At 37.3% G+C, this 16,454-nt stretch overlaps 1 protein-coding gene across 1 annotated transcript in view; it reads left to right on the top strand.

Annotated features, from left to right (window-relative positions):
• Positions 1–16,454, top strand: part of ACSS3 (acyl-CoA synthetase short chain family member 3) — a 233,562-nt gene that overhangs the window by 129,514 nt on the left and 87,594 nt on the right. Inside the window, 2 exon segments of the mRNA XM_036759566.1 lie at positions 5,754–5,867; positions 5,869–5,906. Of these exon segments, the coding sequence (XP_036615461.1) occupies positions 5,754–5,867; positions 5,869–5,906 (152 nt within the window).

Genomic DNA, 16,454 nt, shown 5'->3' with positions numbered 1-16,454 from the left:
GTGATAGAAGGACTTAATTCTGATTTACACTTAGCCAAATGAGTTTTGGTTGGTGATGTTTGGATCTTCCAAGTCACAATCAGTTACTTCCAAGTGCTGAAAAGGGTTTGTAGGCCCCAGGATGTATAAGAGATATAAAAGTAATTTTTTAACCTCTCTAGGCTTAAAGGTGATGATTGAAAGATAATGAAAGTAATGTATTCAAAATAATCAAATTCTGAAGTAAAAAATAAGCATTTGGGTTCTGATTCTAACTGTGAGTTTGATTATGTCAGTCTATTGACTTGGATGAGGAGAAAGAGAAATATGGGTTTGATTTATGGAAACAGTAGGTGCAAATAAATAACTGTGTGTAACTACACTGTTTGAGATTGGCCATGATAAATAAAATGTCTCACACAGCTATGTATTGTGGGTGTCTCAAGACAGAGACAGAGAAACAGAGAATGTACAAGGGAAAGAAATGAGAAAGGAGAGAAGAGAGGTAAAGAATGACATTAATGTAACATCTCCTTTGGTCTGTTTCCCCAACTGCTGATCACCTTACCAGGGGTGGTTCTCCAGAGAGCAGCTAACTACTCCTCCCCTCAGGATTCTAGTGTCACCCTAAGAGGGTGAAGTTCTCAAGTACTATTGCTCAGGAAGCCCTATCCAGTGTGTTCCCCATTGATTATAAAAGAGCCAGTCAGAGTTAATTAGCTGAGTTGGTATGATCAAAACAACAAGCCCCAAACCAGAGGCTCACTTTTCCCTTTCAGACAAGGTCTCTGCATAGAGTGGACTCATTGGGTTCAGAGAGTAAATTAAGAGTTCCTAAATTCTGGAAACCCTTTGCAACCTTCATAGAGTACTGGTAGATTTCTCCTTAGATATAGCTCTCTGCTGGGCTGCCATAAGGTACATTTCTCTTGTAAGGTCCTGCCTGTCTTCAGTACATTTGGATTGTCTTTGGTGTGTCTCAGTTACCATCAATAGATATTGCCATCACATAGTGCTTCTGAGAACACTTCTATTAACGCTAATGGGAAATTCAGAATTTGAAAAACTGATCTTCTGAGGTTCACAAGGTTATTCTCTGGTCATTGGGTATGTGTAGGGGGAATCTTCCTAGGGTCACTCCGCACCCCTACTCTCTCTCCCTTCTAATATAGGTGCAAGGGGTCTGTCTCTTCTAAATGTTCTGGAAGCTTACCTGCCTTTCTGCTTAAATTTCTTTTCTGATATATGTAAAGGTCCAGAGTATGTCTAATTCTTTCTGCTCCCTATAACAACATTTGATTTCATGCTGTAGTTTGAAGCAGTTCAATTCTCTGAAATTCATTAAAGACTTATTTGCATATATCAGGTTGTTCACTGTCTCAGGGAGAAGGGAGGGGAGGGAGGGAGAGATAAAAATCTGTAACTCAAAACTTCAAAAAAAATTAAAATTGTTTTAACATGTAATTGGGGAAAACATTATTATATTTTTAAAAAAGATTTGTTTGCACTTAGTTTATGCCTTGGTTAATTGATGTATTAAGAGATGTAAGTTGGGAAGAGAAGAAGGAGAGAAGAAGAGAGCAAAGAAAGGAACTAGAAAAGAAAAGAACAAAGGAAAGAAACTAGAAAGGAAAGAAGAACCATTAAAGGAAGAAATATAAGTATGTGTAACCGGGTCATAGCATTTATATCTAGAAGAGACTCCCATAATACTCTACTCTCACCTTCTTATTTTACAGGTGAGAAAAGTGAGTAATTAAAAGACGAGGACAGTTCAAGAGTACAGGATGTAAATCAACTTACTGTTGGAAGTGGAGTTGGGAGGGAGACATTGGTCTACCTGCTTAGAATGGGGAATGAGTGTGCATGATGGAGGATAAAGAGGGCTCGATTTGGGTTTAGAGCATCTGAGTTTGAAATCTGGCTCTTCTATTTACTGTTTTGAGCAAGGGCCTTAATCAGTATTCTCAGCGGCAAATTTACCTCTAAAGATCTCTCCCAAATTGAGATCTGTGATTCAAACATATATCCCAGCTTCTCATTTCTCTTTCATTTCCATGCAGTTTCCATGTAATTGGTATTTCAGGACAAAACTCTTTACTATTGAAAAGATGCTTGCATTTGATTTAGCTTGATCTTCAGAAAAAGTAGCAGGGATAAGAATGGCTAGACATAATAGGGTACCTTTGGTAAGGAAGGTTGAGACCAATATAAATTTTGTTGTTAATTAGAATATCTTTAGACCTAATTATTTCTGAATGTCACATGAATATAAATTGATGTTCAAATAAATATATGAATGGTGACAATCACTTAATATTTCAGTGCCCCAGGAAACACTTTGGGAATAAATATTGCAGAATACTTGCCTATTTTGATTGGTGGAGGACGTTTCCTTGCCTGGCAGTTTTCTATACTGATAAAATAATGTCTGGACCAAAAAATTCATATTATAATAAACTAAATATAAATATCAATTTAGGTAGAGGAGACATGTCTTTTCAAAGCATGCATCATTCCAGAATCTTTAGGCTTCACATTTAATTTGTCCATGGAATCTGAATACTATTATTATTTGGATATTTCAGCAAAATTACTTTTCTGGCTTCCTTTGTGGGGGGAGGCATGTTTTTTTATTTAGGCATAGAGTTTATTATTCTATTTTTTTTTTCAGTTCTCTCTCTTTCCCTTTCCCCTCCCCATCCATTGAGAAGGCAAGAGAAACAAAGCCCATTACCAGTATGTGTTGTCATACAAGACAAATTTCTGAATTAGCCGTGTTCAAAAGAAAAGTAAAGAAAAAGAGAAAAGAAAATATGCTTTGGGTTGTACTCTGAGTCCATCCTTTCTTTTTTAAATGTTATTTTTAATTTATGGAGTAAAACAAGCTTTTCCATAACATAGTATAATAAGAAAGTTAAAAAGTTATCTATTTGGAGATAGCATCTTTCATCCTGAGCCCTTTGAAATTGTAATGGGTCATTGAGTTGATCAGAATTTTTAAGTTTTTCACAGTTGATCATCTTTGCAATATTGCTGTTACTGTATAAATTGTTTTCCTGGTTCTGCTTTAGTAACTCTTCATAAGTTCATACAGGTCTTCTCAGGCTTTTCTGAAACTATCCCCTTCATTATTTCTTACACCACAGTAGTATTCATATACCATAACTTGTTCAGCCATTCTCCAATTTACATGCATCCCCTCAGTTTCCAGTTCTTTGCTACCACAAAATAGGTTATCATGAATATTTTTGTACATTTCAGTCATTTCCTTCATTTTTTTGAACTCTTTGGGCATAGCCCTAGTAGTGTTATTGCAGGGTCAATGAATATAGACAGTTTAATAGAGTTTAAGGCATAGTTTGAAATTGTTTTCTGTAATAGTTGGACTAGTTCACAACAGTATACCTGTTTTTCCATTTCCCTTCTAGCATTTGTCATTTTCCTTTTTTGTAATCATAGACAATTTGATGGACTGTGAAGTGATACTTTATATTTGTTTTAATTTGCATGTCTCTAATTATTGGTGATTTAAAGCATTTTTAATATTACTTGGTTGCTTTGATTTCTTAGGAAATTTTTTTTTTATTTTGACCATTCGTCAGTTGAGGAATGATTCTTATTCTTAAAATTTTGCCTCAGTTCCTTATATATTTTAGAAATTAGATCTTTATCTGAGAAAGTTGCTGCTGTTGTGTAGAAAACAACAGTGAGATGAGACCTGGGTTCAAGGTAAATTTAAGTGTGGATTTATTGGCCAAGCACGCGACTACCTGGAGTACATACTCAAAGTACACTCAAATCAGGCAGTCCCAAACTGAGAGACTACAATGCTTATAAAGGCAAAAACCACAATTACACAATTAGGCAGGGTCGCTAGCAGAAGCAATGATGTACAGAAGCAAAGATCAGCCATTGGTTGGATCCATAGCTCAGAGCTAATTTGGAAATATGGCACAAGGATTCAGGGGTGCGACCATCTTGTGACAAGGGGGTCCCTCTTAGGTCGTCAGTTTCCTATAACTGGGTGGAGGGTGCCAGGTGGAATTTCCCAGAAAGTAAGCCCTACTTGATCAGCTATGGTCTGAGTGGAGGGGACCTAGTTTGGTCAGGAGAATAGTTGTACCATAACCCAGGGTATGGGGCTATTTGGTAACAGGTGGGTTTCTCCTTAAGATAAACTTATACCCTGCCCTGCAGCTGATCCTTGCACATAATGCTGATATAGAGAGAATATACAGAATGCTGAATCAGGAGAAAGGGGGGGGTGGGGGGGTCAGGAAACTAGCCTTGGGCAATCCCCAAGGGCAAAACTCCCAATCTGTCCCTCTGCCCTCTCTCTCCATTATGCTGTTTCTCTTGTGGTTTCTTGTCCATGATTAAAAATATAACACTTGATTTCCTTTGCATATGAACTTTTATCTGAAAAGGTTATGCTGGTCAATGTGTCCATAGGAAACCTGGATTTCCAATTTTTTTTTTTTTTTTTACCTTTCTACTACACAATTTGTGCCAGGAGATTAAGATTGTTTCTCGCTGTTGCCACGGCAAAAGTGTTTACATGGAAATTCTCAGCAATCAAGAAAGTGATTGGTATGGGTTCTTGGCAAACAGAAAAAAAGAATATCAATGTGGCTAATTTTGATTGTGGGTGGGTGGGTGGGGGAGGGTCTTTGAAACATGATAACTCTCTGTTTAGTTTAAAAAAAAAACTTTATTTTTGCCATGATAGATTGAGAAAGGTCTTTTTAGATGTCTTTTGTTTGGGGAATTTAGAGAACTGAAGCGTGTGTGTGTGTGTGTGTGTGTGTATGTGCGCGCACGCACACATATGCACATTTTTGGGGGGCGAGGGGTAGTCTGTGATTTCATTGGTATAAGTGGCTCCTGATAATAGAAATTACTTTTTTTGCTGCTGATTTACAACTGTCCTTTAATGGACCCTGCTGGAGAGTTGCCTGAGCACTGAGAGGTTCACTGACTTCCCTCTGGTCACACAATAAGGCTCTGTCAAAGGCTAGATTTGAACCCCATCACCATGTTTCCCAAGCCAGCTTTCTAGCCACTGTTGCTTGTTGCTTGTTGCCTCTCATATACATTTTTAATGATTTTAAGTACATTTGTAACATATTGTCTATGGATAGACAGGCACTGGAAGGGGAAGCTGGGTTAAGAGTTGGCTTTTTCTTAGAACTTCCTTCAGTAGAGTTTTCTGCTCTGAGATGCTTATGGCGCCAATGAAACAGGCCTCCCAGATATTTCCCTTCTTTGAAAGAATTGAGGCCTCTTTTACTTCTTAGTGTATGCTCAAAAGCCACATGCTCCAAACTCTGGAAAAGTTCTTCACTCAAGCTAATTCAGTCCTTATCTATAGGGACCAAGAAGTGTGTAACAAAATCTCACTTCTCATACGGTATCATTCACATAACATCCAAACTCCATCCAATAGCTTTAAAGTCTAAGATTTTTTGATTGATCAAAATATGTTCTCATTCAGCTAAGGCATCAGAGATAAAATGGGGTAGAGTAGCTTTCAACCCCAGTCAATTATTTTTAAGCTTTACAAAGCACTTTCATCACAATATCTCTATGAGGTAGGTAGGGGGTATGTATCTGTAGTATATGAAGCATGGAACCTTTTAAACAAAAAAAGAATCCAGATTTATTGAAAACCATTTTTATTGCTATTGCTCTGTTAAGTGTACAAGTCTTGAACTGTCAAGAAAATATGAGTTATTTTTACCCAGTGACATTTTTAATTAATCTCATTTCAGGGGAAGCCTGTGGGAACACCAGATGCTGGGGCTTACTTTCGCGTGCTCTCGGAGCATGGAGTGGTGGCCTTGTTTACAGCACCGACTGCAATTAGAGCCATCCGTCAACACGACCCCTGGGGCAGCCCTAGGGAAGCAGTACTCTTTGACAAGGTGACGTGAGGATACTGGGGCAAGTCACATTCAAAACCTAGATCTGAATCAGTGAAAGGGTTATGCTCTGGGGAGCTTGAGTACCTCTGTGGGTAGAGCTAAAATAGTCTGAATGTCCTTAGCATTGAGTATCCAGGGGATAGCTTTAAAATAGAAGAGCATAGCTTGGATATCAAACCATTTTATAGGGTGGCATCATATAATATTATACCTTCATATGATATTTCAACAAGAGTTGAAAGTTGGTGGGAGGAGGGGAAGGCTTTCTCTTTCACGAAAGGAGACACTCTGGTGGTAGTGTTCATTATGCTGTTTGGATTGTGGCTGACTTTGGGGGTTGAGGGGGAGAGGAAACCAGATCTATGATTTCATTGCAGAATCACATATTTTTGTACTTGTAAGGGATCTCAGAGACCACCTAGTACAAGTCAGATACAAAAGGATTTTCCATTTTAAGATAACCAAGTAGTCATCTGGCCCCTGCTTTAAAGACTTCCAAGGAGAGGAGATTCATCATTTCTTAAGGCAGTCCATTCCACTCTGGGAGGTAGTTTACTTCTATATAACTTCCATCCATTGTTGCTGGTGCCCAAGAGAACAAGTCTAGGCAGTCTAACATGTGATAGCCTTTCAGATACTTGATAAGAGCTACCAAATCCCTTCCTGAGTCTTGTCTTCTCTAGGATAAACTTTCTCCCATTCCTTCATTTGATCCTTACGGGACCAAAGCCTCAAAGCCTGTCATCATCCTGATGGTCTCCTTTGGGCCATTTCCTAGTTATCAATATCATTCTTAAACCATGGAAACATTCTCCTACAGCACTGAGAGAAACAGTGTCTGAACTGTGCTTGGGGATCTGAGTTCCCACCAATGCAAATCAGTAATAAGAAGGAAGGAAGGAAGGAAGGAGGGAAGAAAAGAAGGAGGGAGGGAGGGTATGTGTATATGTATGTGTCAGTGTATCTGTATATGCATATATATGGATATATATATATAAATAAATGTGTGTAAATATATCTTTGTACATTTTGAAATTTAGATGATAATTTGCATAGGGAGATTATTATTTGACTTAATATATTTAGATAAAATACTGAAAATCACTATCCAAATTATAGAGAGTCACTGAAAGAAGAGTCTTGCCTATAAAGCAGGATTAGATTGCCTTTTGTTTTCTAACAATATTCACTTCACATATTGATTATTTTTCTGCTACTGTAGAGACCAATTTCACTATCTATTTCAGTTTAATAATATGTATATTGAAGCAGTAATATAGCTGTTTGTATCTTCAAAGCACTTTCCAGCTTTGGTCCTCATAGCATCTCTTTGAAGTAGGTTTCTAGTATCAGAAAATGAGACATAGAGAATCAATACCCATCTCATGTCAAAAAGATGTTCCCTGAATGAAATGATCTTTTAAATTGCAGACCAAAGGATTAGAATCTTTGGCAGCTATATCCTAAAGAAAAGGAGGGTTGGAATAATGTTTTTGACGGAATGATATGGGGTGTTTTGGTGGCTCTGTGATATTACCAGGGCAGATCCAACTCAACTTCGGGGAATATTCATTTTGGGTCATAGGGTAAGCAAGTCTGGAAGAATCTCAAAGGGATCTTTAGATCTCAAAGGGATAACTTATCTAAGATCACATAGCTAGTACATGGCTGAGCCAAGATTTGAACCCAGGTCCTTCTATTCCAAATCTAATGCTCTTTTCACTGAGCCAAACTACCACTCATGTACAGCCATTAAATATTAACTCATATTAACATCCTCTCAAATTCCCTTTCTCTTAATGGGTCACCATTTCCCTTCCTCCCTTTTAGCCCCTCCAGATCTAGTTGTTCTCAATGAATTTTTGCTAAAGATTTATCTGAGTATGGCTAGTCTATGTACCATCAGAAAGTTGTGTTGGCTCTTCTGATTCACTCCTACTCACACATGAACGCACCTATGTGTAGTAGAGTAAGTTAAGATAGGTGTCCAGGGAAGTGGAGTCATCACATCTGATGAATGGTATTGTTTTCCTCTGTGTTGATTTGTATTTATTTCTAGCATTTATAGACAACACCTCCCTCCCCCCTGCCAAGGGTATCCATTGCAAAAGTGAGGTCTGTGTCAACTACATAGTTTATACTGAAGCATTTTCTAAATGAATACTATGTTAATATTAATTATTTTGTTGCTGTTGTTCAGTCATTTCAGCCCTGTCCAACTCTTTGTGAGGGCAGCAGCAGCCCTGAAGTCAGGAAGAGCTGAGTTCAAATCCCACCTCTTAAGTTTGATGTTCTCTTAAAACAATAGGGGTAAGGGTAGCAAATTCTCAGCAGTTGTTGAGCCACAGAAGGTATTTCAGAGTCAAAAAACCAGATGGAAATGGACAAAAATACAATTTCTCAAAATAAATTTAAGTTTAATTGGAATCAGGAGATTAACAAGAGTGCAGATGTGGTTTCAAATGGTTACTTTTAGTTTTCACATAACTTAGTGATTTGATTTTTTTTTTTTGTTCTCCTTTGACATGATTCTTATGAATCTCAGGGTGAAAGGAGAGAGAATAAAATAAATGGGAGGGAGAGGATGGAGGGAAATACAGGTAGCAATAGTAACTGGGAAAAAATTTTGAAGCAAGTTTCTCCAATAATGGCCTAATTTCTTTTTTTTTTGGAGGGGGGAAGGGCAATTGGGGTTAAGTGACTTGCCCAATGTCACACAGATAGTCAGTGTGTCAAGTGCCTGAAGTCGGATTTGAACTCAGGTCCTCCTGACCCCAGGGCTGGTGCTCTACTCACTGCGCCACCTAGCTGCCCCAAATGGCCTAATTTCTCAAACATGTAGAGAACTGAGTCAAATTTATAAAAATAAGAGCTATTCCCCAGTTGATAAATGATCAAAAGATAGGAATAGTTTTCAGATGAAGTAATCAGTTATCTATAACCATATAAAAATGCTCTAACTTAGTATTGATTGGAGAAATGCAAATTAAAACAATTCTATGGTACTAATTCATACCTCTTAGATTGGATAATAGGACAGAAAAGTAAAATGACCAATGTTAGAGGGGATATGGGGAAAATGAGACATTAATGCACTGTTGGTGGAGTTGTGAACTGATTCAACCATTCTTTGGAACAATTTGGAACTATGCACAAAAGGCTATGCACAAAAGGCTAGCAATGCCACTATTAGGTCTGTATCCCAAAAGAGATAAAAAACAAAAAGGAAAAAGAAAGTATAAACAAAATGTGTACAAAAAATGTACAAGCGTACAAATATGTACAAAATATGATTTTTCTGGTGGCAAAGAATTGGAAATTAAAGAGGTGTGCATTAATTGGGGAATGGCTGAACAAATTGTGGTATGTGATTATGATGGAATATTATTGTGCTATAAGAAATGATGAGTAGAATGCTCTCAGGAAAACCTGGAAAGACTTAAATGAGTTGATACGAAGTGACATGCACTGTGTACAAAGTAACAGCAATATTGTAAGACAATCAGCTGTCTGATTTAGCTATTCTCAACAATACAATGATACAATTCTGAAGGACTTATAATGAAAAATGCTCTCCAGAGAAATAATTGATGGCATATGAATATAAATTGAAGCATACTTTTTTCAACTTTATTTTTCTTGAGGTTTTGTTTCGGTTTGGTTTTTAGTCTAAGTTTTTGTTCACAGCATAATGAACATGGAAATGTTTTGCATGACTTCACATGTATAACCTATATCAAATTGCTGGCTTTCCCAATGAAGTAGGATGGGGAAGGAGGAAGGGAGAGAATTTGGAACCCAAAATTTTTGGTCAAAATTATTTTTCCATGTAACTGGGGGAAAATAAAATAGTAAATAAATTGTTAAAGAAAGACTTGCCCAAGGTCACACAGGAAATATGTGTTCAGAGGTTAGAGTTAAACCTGCATATTCCGGGCTTCTAGACCTGCTCCCTAGGGATGCTTCCTCTGAGTGATAACCATTTTAAATTCTTCAGAGGGTTTAATGTTTTTTGACTTCCAGCCATATAACAACACTTGTAGAATATTAGCATTTCTTCAAAAACAGACCTTTTTTCTTAGAGAACTTTAAAATCATTTTTAAAAGTATTGCCATTCCCCAAAGGCAATCCAGCCTTCTCTCCTCTTGCTTAATTCCAGGCCCAGATCCTTGTCCATTTCTCCACATTCAAGTCATATGCTATAGAATGAGTACTACTATAATACGGTTGTCCCTTTTAACTACATGCCAAGATCTGGACAATATAAATTTTCTTTCCGCTTTTTCCACACCCCACCTTACCCCAATATGGATGGGTAGGCTAAACACTTGTAGTGGCTACATTGTCTCTTCCAGAAGGTGCTACAGCCTTCTGGGGTTGGATGCCGTTATGCTGATGACATTGGGAAAGTGCTGGAGACTGGGAAGCTCAAAGATTATGAGTGGGTCATTCAGAAAAGAAAGAGAACAGATAAAGCTTTGTGAGAGAATCAATTGAGCAAAACCATCCTGTGGCATTTATAGATAACATGGCAGGAAGACAGCAGAATGAATAAAAATGGAAAAGATTTATAGAGATTTTTATGATCCATCATTAAGGAACAGAGATCCCGCATGCTTAACATCATAATTCTGGGTTGTGAGCACTAGTTTTGGAGTCAGAAAATCTGAGTCCAATCCTGCTTCTAAAACTTACAAACCTATGTGATTTTGGGAAAAAAAACCTACCTCTCTAGGCCTCATATGTAGAAAGATGGGGATGAGGTCCCTTTCAGCTGTAAAGTTATGACCCTATGGGTTTATAGGGGAGGTAGAAACTGCCCTAGAGGTAGCTGGATGGCGCAGTGAATGGAGCACCAGGGCTGGAGTCAGGAAGACTCATCCTTGTGAGTCCAAATCTGGCCTCAGACACGTAGTAGTGGCGTGACCCTGGGCAAGTCACTTAACCCTGTTTGCCTCAGTTTCCTTGTCTGTCAAATGAGCTGGACAAGGAAATGGCAAACCACTCCAGTATCTTTGCTAAGGAAATCCCAAATGAGGTCATGAATAGCTGGACAGGACTGAAATGATGAAGCAACAGCAACAGAAGTTATACCAAACAAAACAAAGATAGGAAAAGCTGCTAAATGAGACCAGGTAAACAGAGACACAATCCACACTGGAAGGGACACAGTTGGGAGGGCATTAAAAGGCTTCCATGATTTACAAAATATCTGAAAGCAGGGAAGAGAGTAAGTCATAGGAAACATGCAAGAGCGTATTAATAATGAAGAAAAGATGACTGACAAAACACTCAACAGCTCCCAGTTTATAATGCCCACTTTTCCGTCTACGTACAATTTTTATGAGACTCATCAGTAAACACATTGAAGGCATTCTTGATTGAGAGTATTAGTAGAATACAAATTTGCATAGGTTTGATTCCACAGAAGATTCTATCCGCTGGTAGATTTAGAAGATAACTTTGTCCAGCAGTTGTCTGATCATAAATGTTAGGCAAGATGTAACACAGAGAAGCACATCCTCTGCCAAAAGTGTTCACCACATCCCCAGAGGAGATTCAGGGCAGAGTTCGACTTGAAGCAATATCCCCTTTAGACATTTTCTAAGTGCTGAAAATGATAGCAAATGTGTTATCTCTGTTTGTGTCCATGTGTGCCAATGAATAAGTATTAAATTACCTACCTTGAAAATTTGGAGCAAGTAATTTCAAAGATAACTAATTGTTAAAACTGGCATCAACAGAACAGTTTTAAATCATTGGATGTCTAGGACCCATGATATATAGGCACTTTAATGTTTGCCAAATGGAATCATTAGAAATGTGAAGGTTTTCAATTTAGAAATTTATCCTTTTATGTGGCTATTGAAATTTCATTTTAAGTGTCATGCTCTGAGGCCCTATTTGAGACTTTTGCATTCAAATAACTTTTTTAAAAAATCAAAAGAACCTAACTATTTTCTGATGGAAGGTTCCTCACTAACTTAACTATAGAACTGTGGCCAAAACTCTATTACTTTGAGGGATATTGAGGTCATTTAGCTTATATAAATATGGATGAGCTAGGATCTGGGGCTATTTTAAGACCTTTCTTTTTAAGGGAGGATTGAAATGCGAGAAAGAATGGCATTAGTGGAACCAAATTTGAGAGAGAAATTCTGCAGGTTAGGCAAGTGCATTTAATGGTAGAAAATAACATCTGGACTTTAAGTGGTTTTTACTTACAAATATTTGTTGGTTCTTAGTACAAACTTCTCAATAAAGGCTGTTGGGAGTATGTAGCTGAAGTAACTGCAAGATGGAAATAAGAAAATTAAGGCTAATTATGAAACAGTCATAGGAATCTGGTTAGAAAATGTATGGCTTTGGGTCTAACTTTATAACAAACAAAGGCAGAATTGTAGATCATTTATTCTTAACTGGAGGAGTGCTAGGTAGCCACTTTTAACCGGTATTGTGCACTGTCATATTTCAAATATAGGAATGGTTTAAAAGGGAGCATACGCATGTGTATGTATGTATACAGAGATATGCAAATATATATGCATATGTATATAAATACACTTTTTGGTCCCAGCCTATGGATCCATTAATGTGGGCAACCCCCCTGTGTGGAAACTGCCTCAACCTTTCCAGACTGGCAACTCATCTTTAAATTCTGTCTTTGAGAATTGTTATAGACTCAACCTACATTGTTAGAGGTCATCTCCTTATCTAGGAATTCCTATGTTCAGTTCCCTTCAACACACATTTATCAAGCACCGATTGGGTTCCATTCCCTGTACTAAATGCTGGAGATACAAATAAGAAAAAAAGAAAGATAAATCTTGTCCTCAAGGAGCTTACATACAATCTAATGGGGGAAAATAACACACAAAAGGTAGCTGGAAAGCAGTGAGGTCCGGGGTGGGGGTGGGGGGGTGGGGAGAGGGGGACGGAGCACCAGAAGGCATCTTGTTCCATGGGGTTGACACAAGAGTTGTAGATGGAAAGGGTAGAGTGAGCTGAAGATACAAATACTGCCCTCTATAAAAGGAAATTTTAGGAGGAGTTGATTATTCCACCTTCCTGCCCTCTAATCAAAGGGGAGAAGAGATTGAATGAGTTGGGAAGCTGTTACATGTCCAAGCTAGAGTGGGCAGCATAATGATGAAATATGAGTTGAAAGCAAGCGCAACTGCTGGCTGAAGGTGGCATGTCCCTATCCCTATTGTTTTCGTTATTACTATTATCAGAGAATGATAGAGGGCCAGTTTTAGAGTTAGGAAGACCTAGGTTCGGATCCTACCTCTAAAATTTGTTATCTGTGTGACTGGGCAAGTCATTTAATTTGTGAATGCTGTAGGCAACTCTTGAAGGCTATGTAAATCAGGAACAGATGTTAATCTGGGAGTTTCCTTACTCACAATTTCCTTATACTTATGAAATAACAGGTCTCCACTTCCTAAACTCACAATGCCAAATTATTTTTTATTAGCCTCATAATGGGAGTGGGTTGGGCAGAGATTGGGACAGATTGTTTTTAACATCCGTCCATCTTATGAATTTTTGCTTATTGACTATAAACATTGAATGATACATTTCTTTTAAAATAAGTATTCCTGCCATTTGCCTCAGTAATTCCTCATCCTGAATTATTCGAGTCTGTCCATTTCCTCATTTCTTTTCTTTATTCAACTCACCAAATCATTACTTGTTTCTAGTTTCTTTTTCCTTAATCTTCAGATGCATTTGATTGCAATATGGGGCCCAAATTTGATGAAAACTGTAAAATAACATTTTAGGTTCCACAGCCTTTCTGTGAAAGGCATAATTTAAACTGCCTTGGGGGATGGTAGGATTTTGATAGGCATATTTTCGAGGCAAGCATAGTACAGGTGGAAGGAATAGCATAAGCAGAGAAAGGAAATCTCCCCCCTAGTGGCAGGGAGCCTCTAGCATACAGTAATGATTCTTATTCACATAGAATTTTAAGGTTATTTTTAATTTAATTCATCAAATGTTTTTTTTGTCTTTCTATGTGCTAAGGCACAAATGCAGAAGATGAAAAGACAGAGAAGGAACAAGGAGCTTGTTTGTTGTTGTCTGTCCTTTCTTCTTGAAGAGGATCATGGCATCAGGGAGGTGATGCCACTATGACTTCCAGATGAATTAGATTTAAGTGAAGGAGGCCTGTGCAAAGTCAACAGCCTCACTCTTTCCTTTGGAGCCACCTGGGTTCAGTGGCAACATATAGATCAGGACAACTAGAGATGGCCCCAGATGCAGTGGGACACGTTGGCCTTTTTAAGTTAGGTCTTTCCCAGATATCAGTTTCTCTGAGGCAACATCCATTCAGTGATTAAGGCTAGGTAAGAAATGAGGTAAAGAATGGCCTCTTTTACCTAGTCCAAAGAAAAATCAGTCTGAGAGGGGAAGACCATCAGGGTTTTTGGCCAAAACAGAAACAATTGTTATTTACACTCACTCTGAGCCATCAGGGCCAAAAAAAATGACCAAGCAAGGCTTGGGCTGAGACCTCTTGTTGACCAATCAGTAAGAGCGAGAAGGAAGAAAGAAAAAAAGGAAGGAAGGGAGGAAGGAAAGAAAGAAAGAAAGGAGGAAGGGACATCGAGTCCTATCTATCAGAGGCATGAACTAACAGAATACTCTCTTAGCCTGCTGGGTCAGAGCCAAAACAGAGCAAGCAGGAACAATTGCTTAGGGCAACAGACCATGCAGAAAGGATAGTCCCAGGTGTTTCATGTAATTATCTGGTCCCTAGATATCTTTTCCTGGACAATATGCTTTATTCTCCAAAGGGGGCTCTGCTTCTCTGGTTCCAATTCTAGAGGTTCTGACCTAATCTAATGCAATCACTTAAATTTGGTTATCCAATTTTGAAACTTCAAAGAATTTCAGTTTATATATCATTTGCTGTTTCAATCCTTACCTAAGTCCTATACCTGATATAATGTTTGGTAGAATTTACTTATAAATCTGTCTGATCTTAGATCTTTTTCTTAGGAAACTCATTTATAGCCTGTTATTCTGCCTTTTAAAATTATCAGACAGATACTTAAAAATTGGAAAATAATTTCACTTTCTTTACTTTTATTGCTAACGGTTTATGTGAAAAATCCAATTAATCCTTAATTAACCAAAACCTTAGAACTTATTGCCAATACATACTTAAAGCCTGAATTCCTATGATAAATTTTGGAAGCCAATCGTACACATATGTATATAGATTTTAGAGAAAACAGTCTAATTCTGTTGCTTTTCTCAAAATTTGCCACTCCATTTAACTAAAAAAAATTAAATTACACCTTTGTTTTATTACCTTGTCTAATCATTTTCCCCTTTGGAGGATATCATCCCTATATTATAATTTGACCACAAATATACGTTAAAATTGTAAGATGTTCATACTTGAATCCTATTATAGTAACTCAAAGATGTACCAGTATCAATTATTATTTAGTAGATTTATTGTATGTAACTTCTTGATTATAGAAATTTGCTATAAAAGGAAAAAGAGGGACATAGTTATGTCGTAACAGAGGGAAAAACTCCCTTAGCTCTGTTTGATTCCAGGCATAAGTCATATCTGACAGCCAATCATGTAGTCACAGAGTGTTAAAGGCAAGATTCAGGGTTAACCAGGTGGGGAATTTTCCTTTTCCAGAAAGGAAATAGCACAATGGGGAAATAGAGTCAGGAGAATCCTACCTAGGCTGTGTCCTAAGTTCTACCTGCAACCTTTCCCAGGCACAAATATCCACATTTAAGCAATCCTCAGGCACATCCCATTTTCTATTATTGGCTTTCTGGCAATTCAAATAACTATCCTGGTAATCAAAACTCAAAACAAATTCAGTGCCAGGAATTTTTACCTTAAATAGTAAAACTTCACTAATACCAAATTAGGACTTGAATATCTTTCCTGATTTTTCCCTAACAGCTAATATTTCATTGATCCTTTACTTATAAATTAAAACTGCCCATATTCTGGGGCTTCAAACATACAGCAAGTACCTAATAGTTGACTCATAATTAATAGATTGAAGCTACATCTTTATACTACCTTGTATATTTTCATAATAGCCAAGATTTTCAAATGACAATATGCTATTATAATAAATATTATTAGTATTAGTAGTAGTATTCCCTGCTTTATAACTAAATATACCTCATCAAATATCTAATGGTTTTCAAATATCTAATTTTTATCACATCCTTTTAAAAACCCAACTCATATTGTAACAACATCCAGATTAAAAAATTGCTTCATCTAACAGCATTTCTGTTTTATGATGGTCTCTCAAATTTTACAATACAAATGTAGAAATACAATAATAACACAAACAACTTCAGAAGACATCAGTTATGCTTCCAAATTATCATATATAAAAATCTTATTACCCTTGGAATTTTAAAACTACTTCAAAGTTATCAAATATGGAATAGTTATATTCAATTAGGAAAATAATAAAGTAGTACTTAGCATGTGCTAGTCACTGTGTTAAGCACCTTACAATCATTATTTCATTTTCATCTCACAACAA

This window comes from Trichosurus vulpecula, chromosome 5 (genome assembly GCF_011100635.1).
Source record: "Trichosurus vulpecula isolate mTriVul1 chromosome 5, mTriVul1.pri, whole genome shotgun sequence".
Lineage (NCBI taxonomy): Eukaryota > Metazoa > Chordata > Mammalia > Diprotodontia > Phalangeridae > Trichosurus > Trichosurus vulpecula.
The sequence above is the reverse complement of the archived record's forward strand: the minus strand, read 5'-3'. Positions and strand labels throughout refer to the sequence as shown.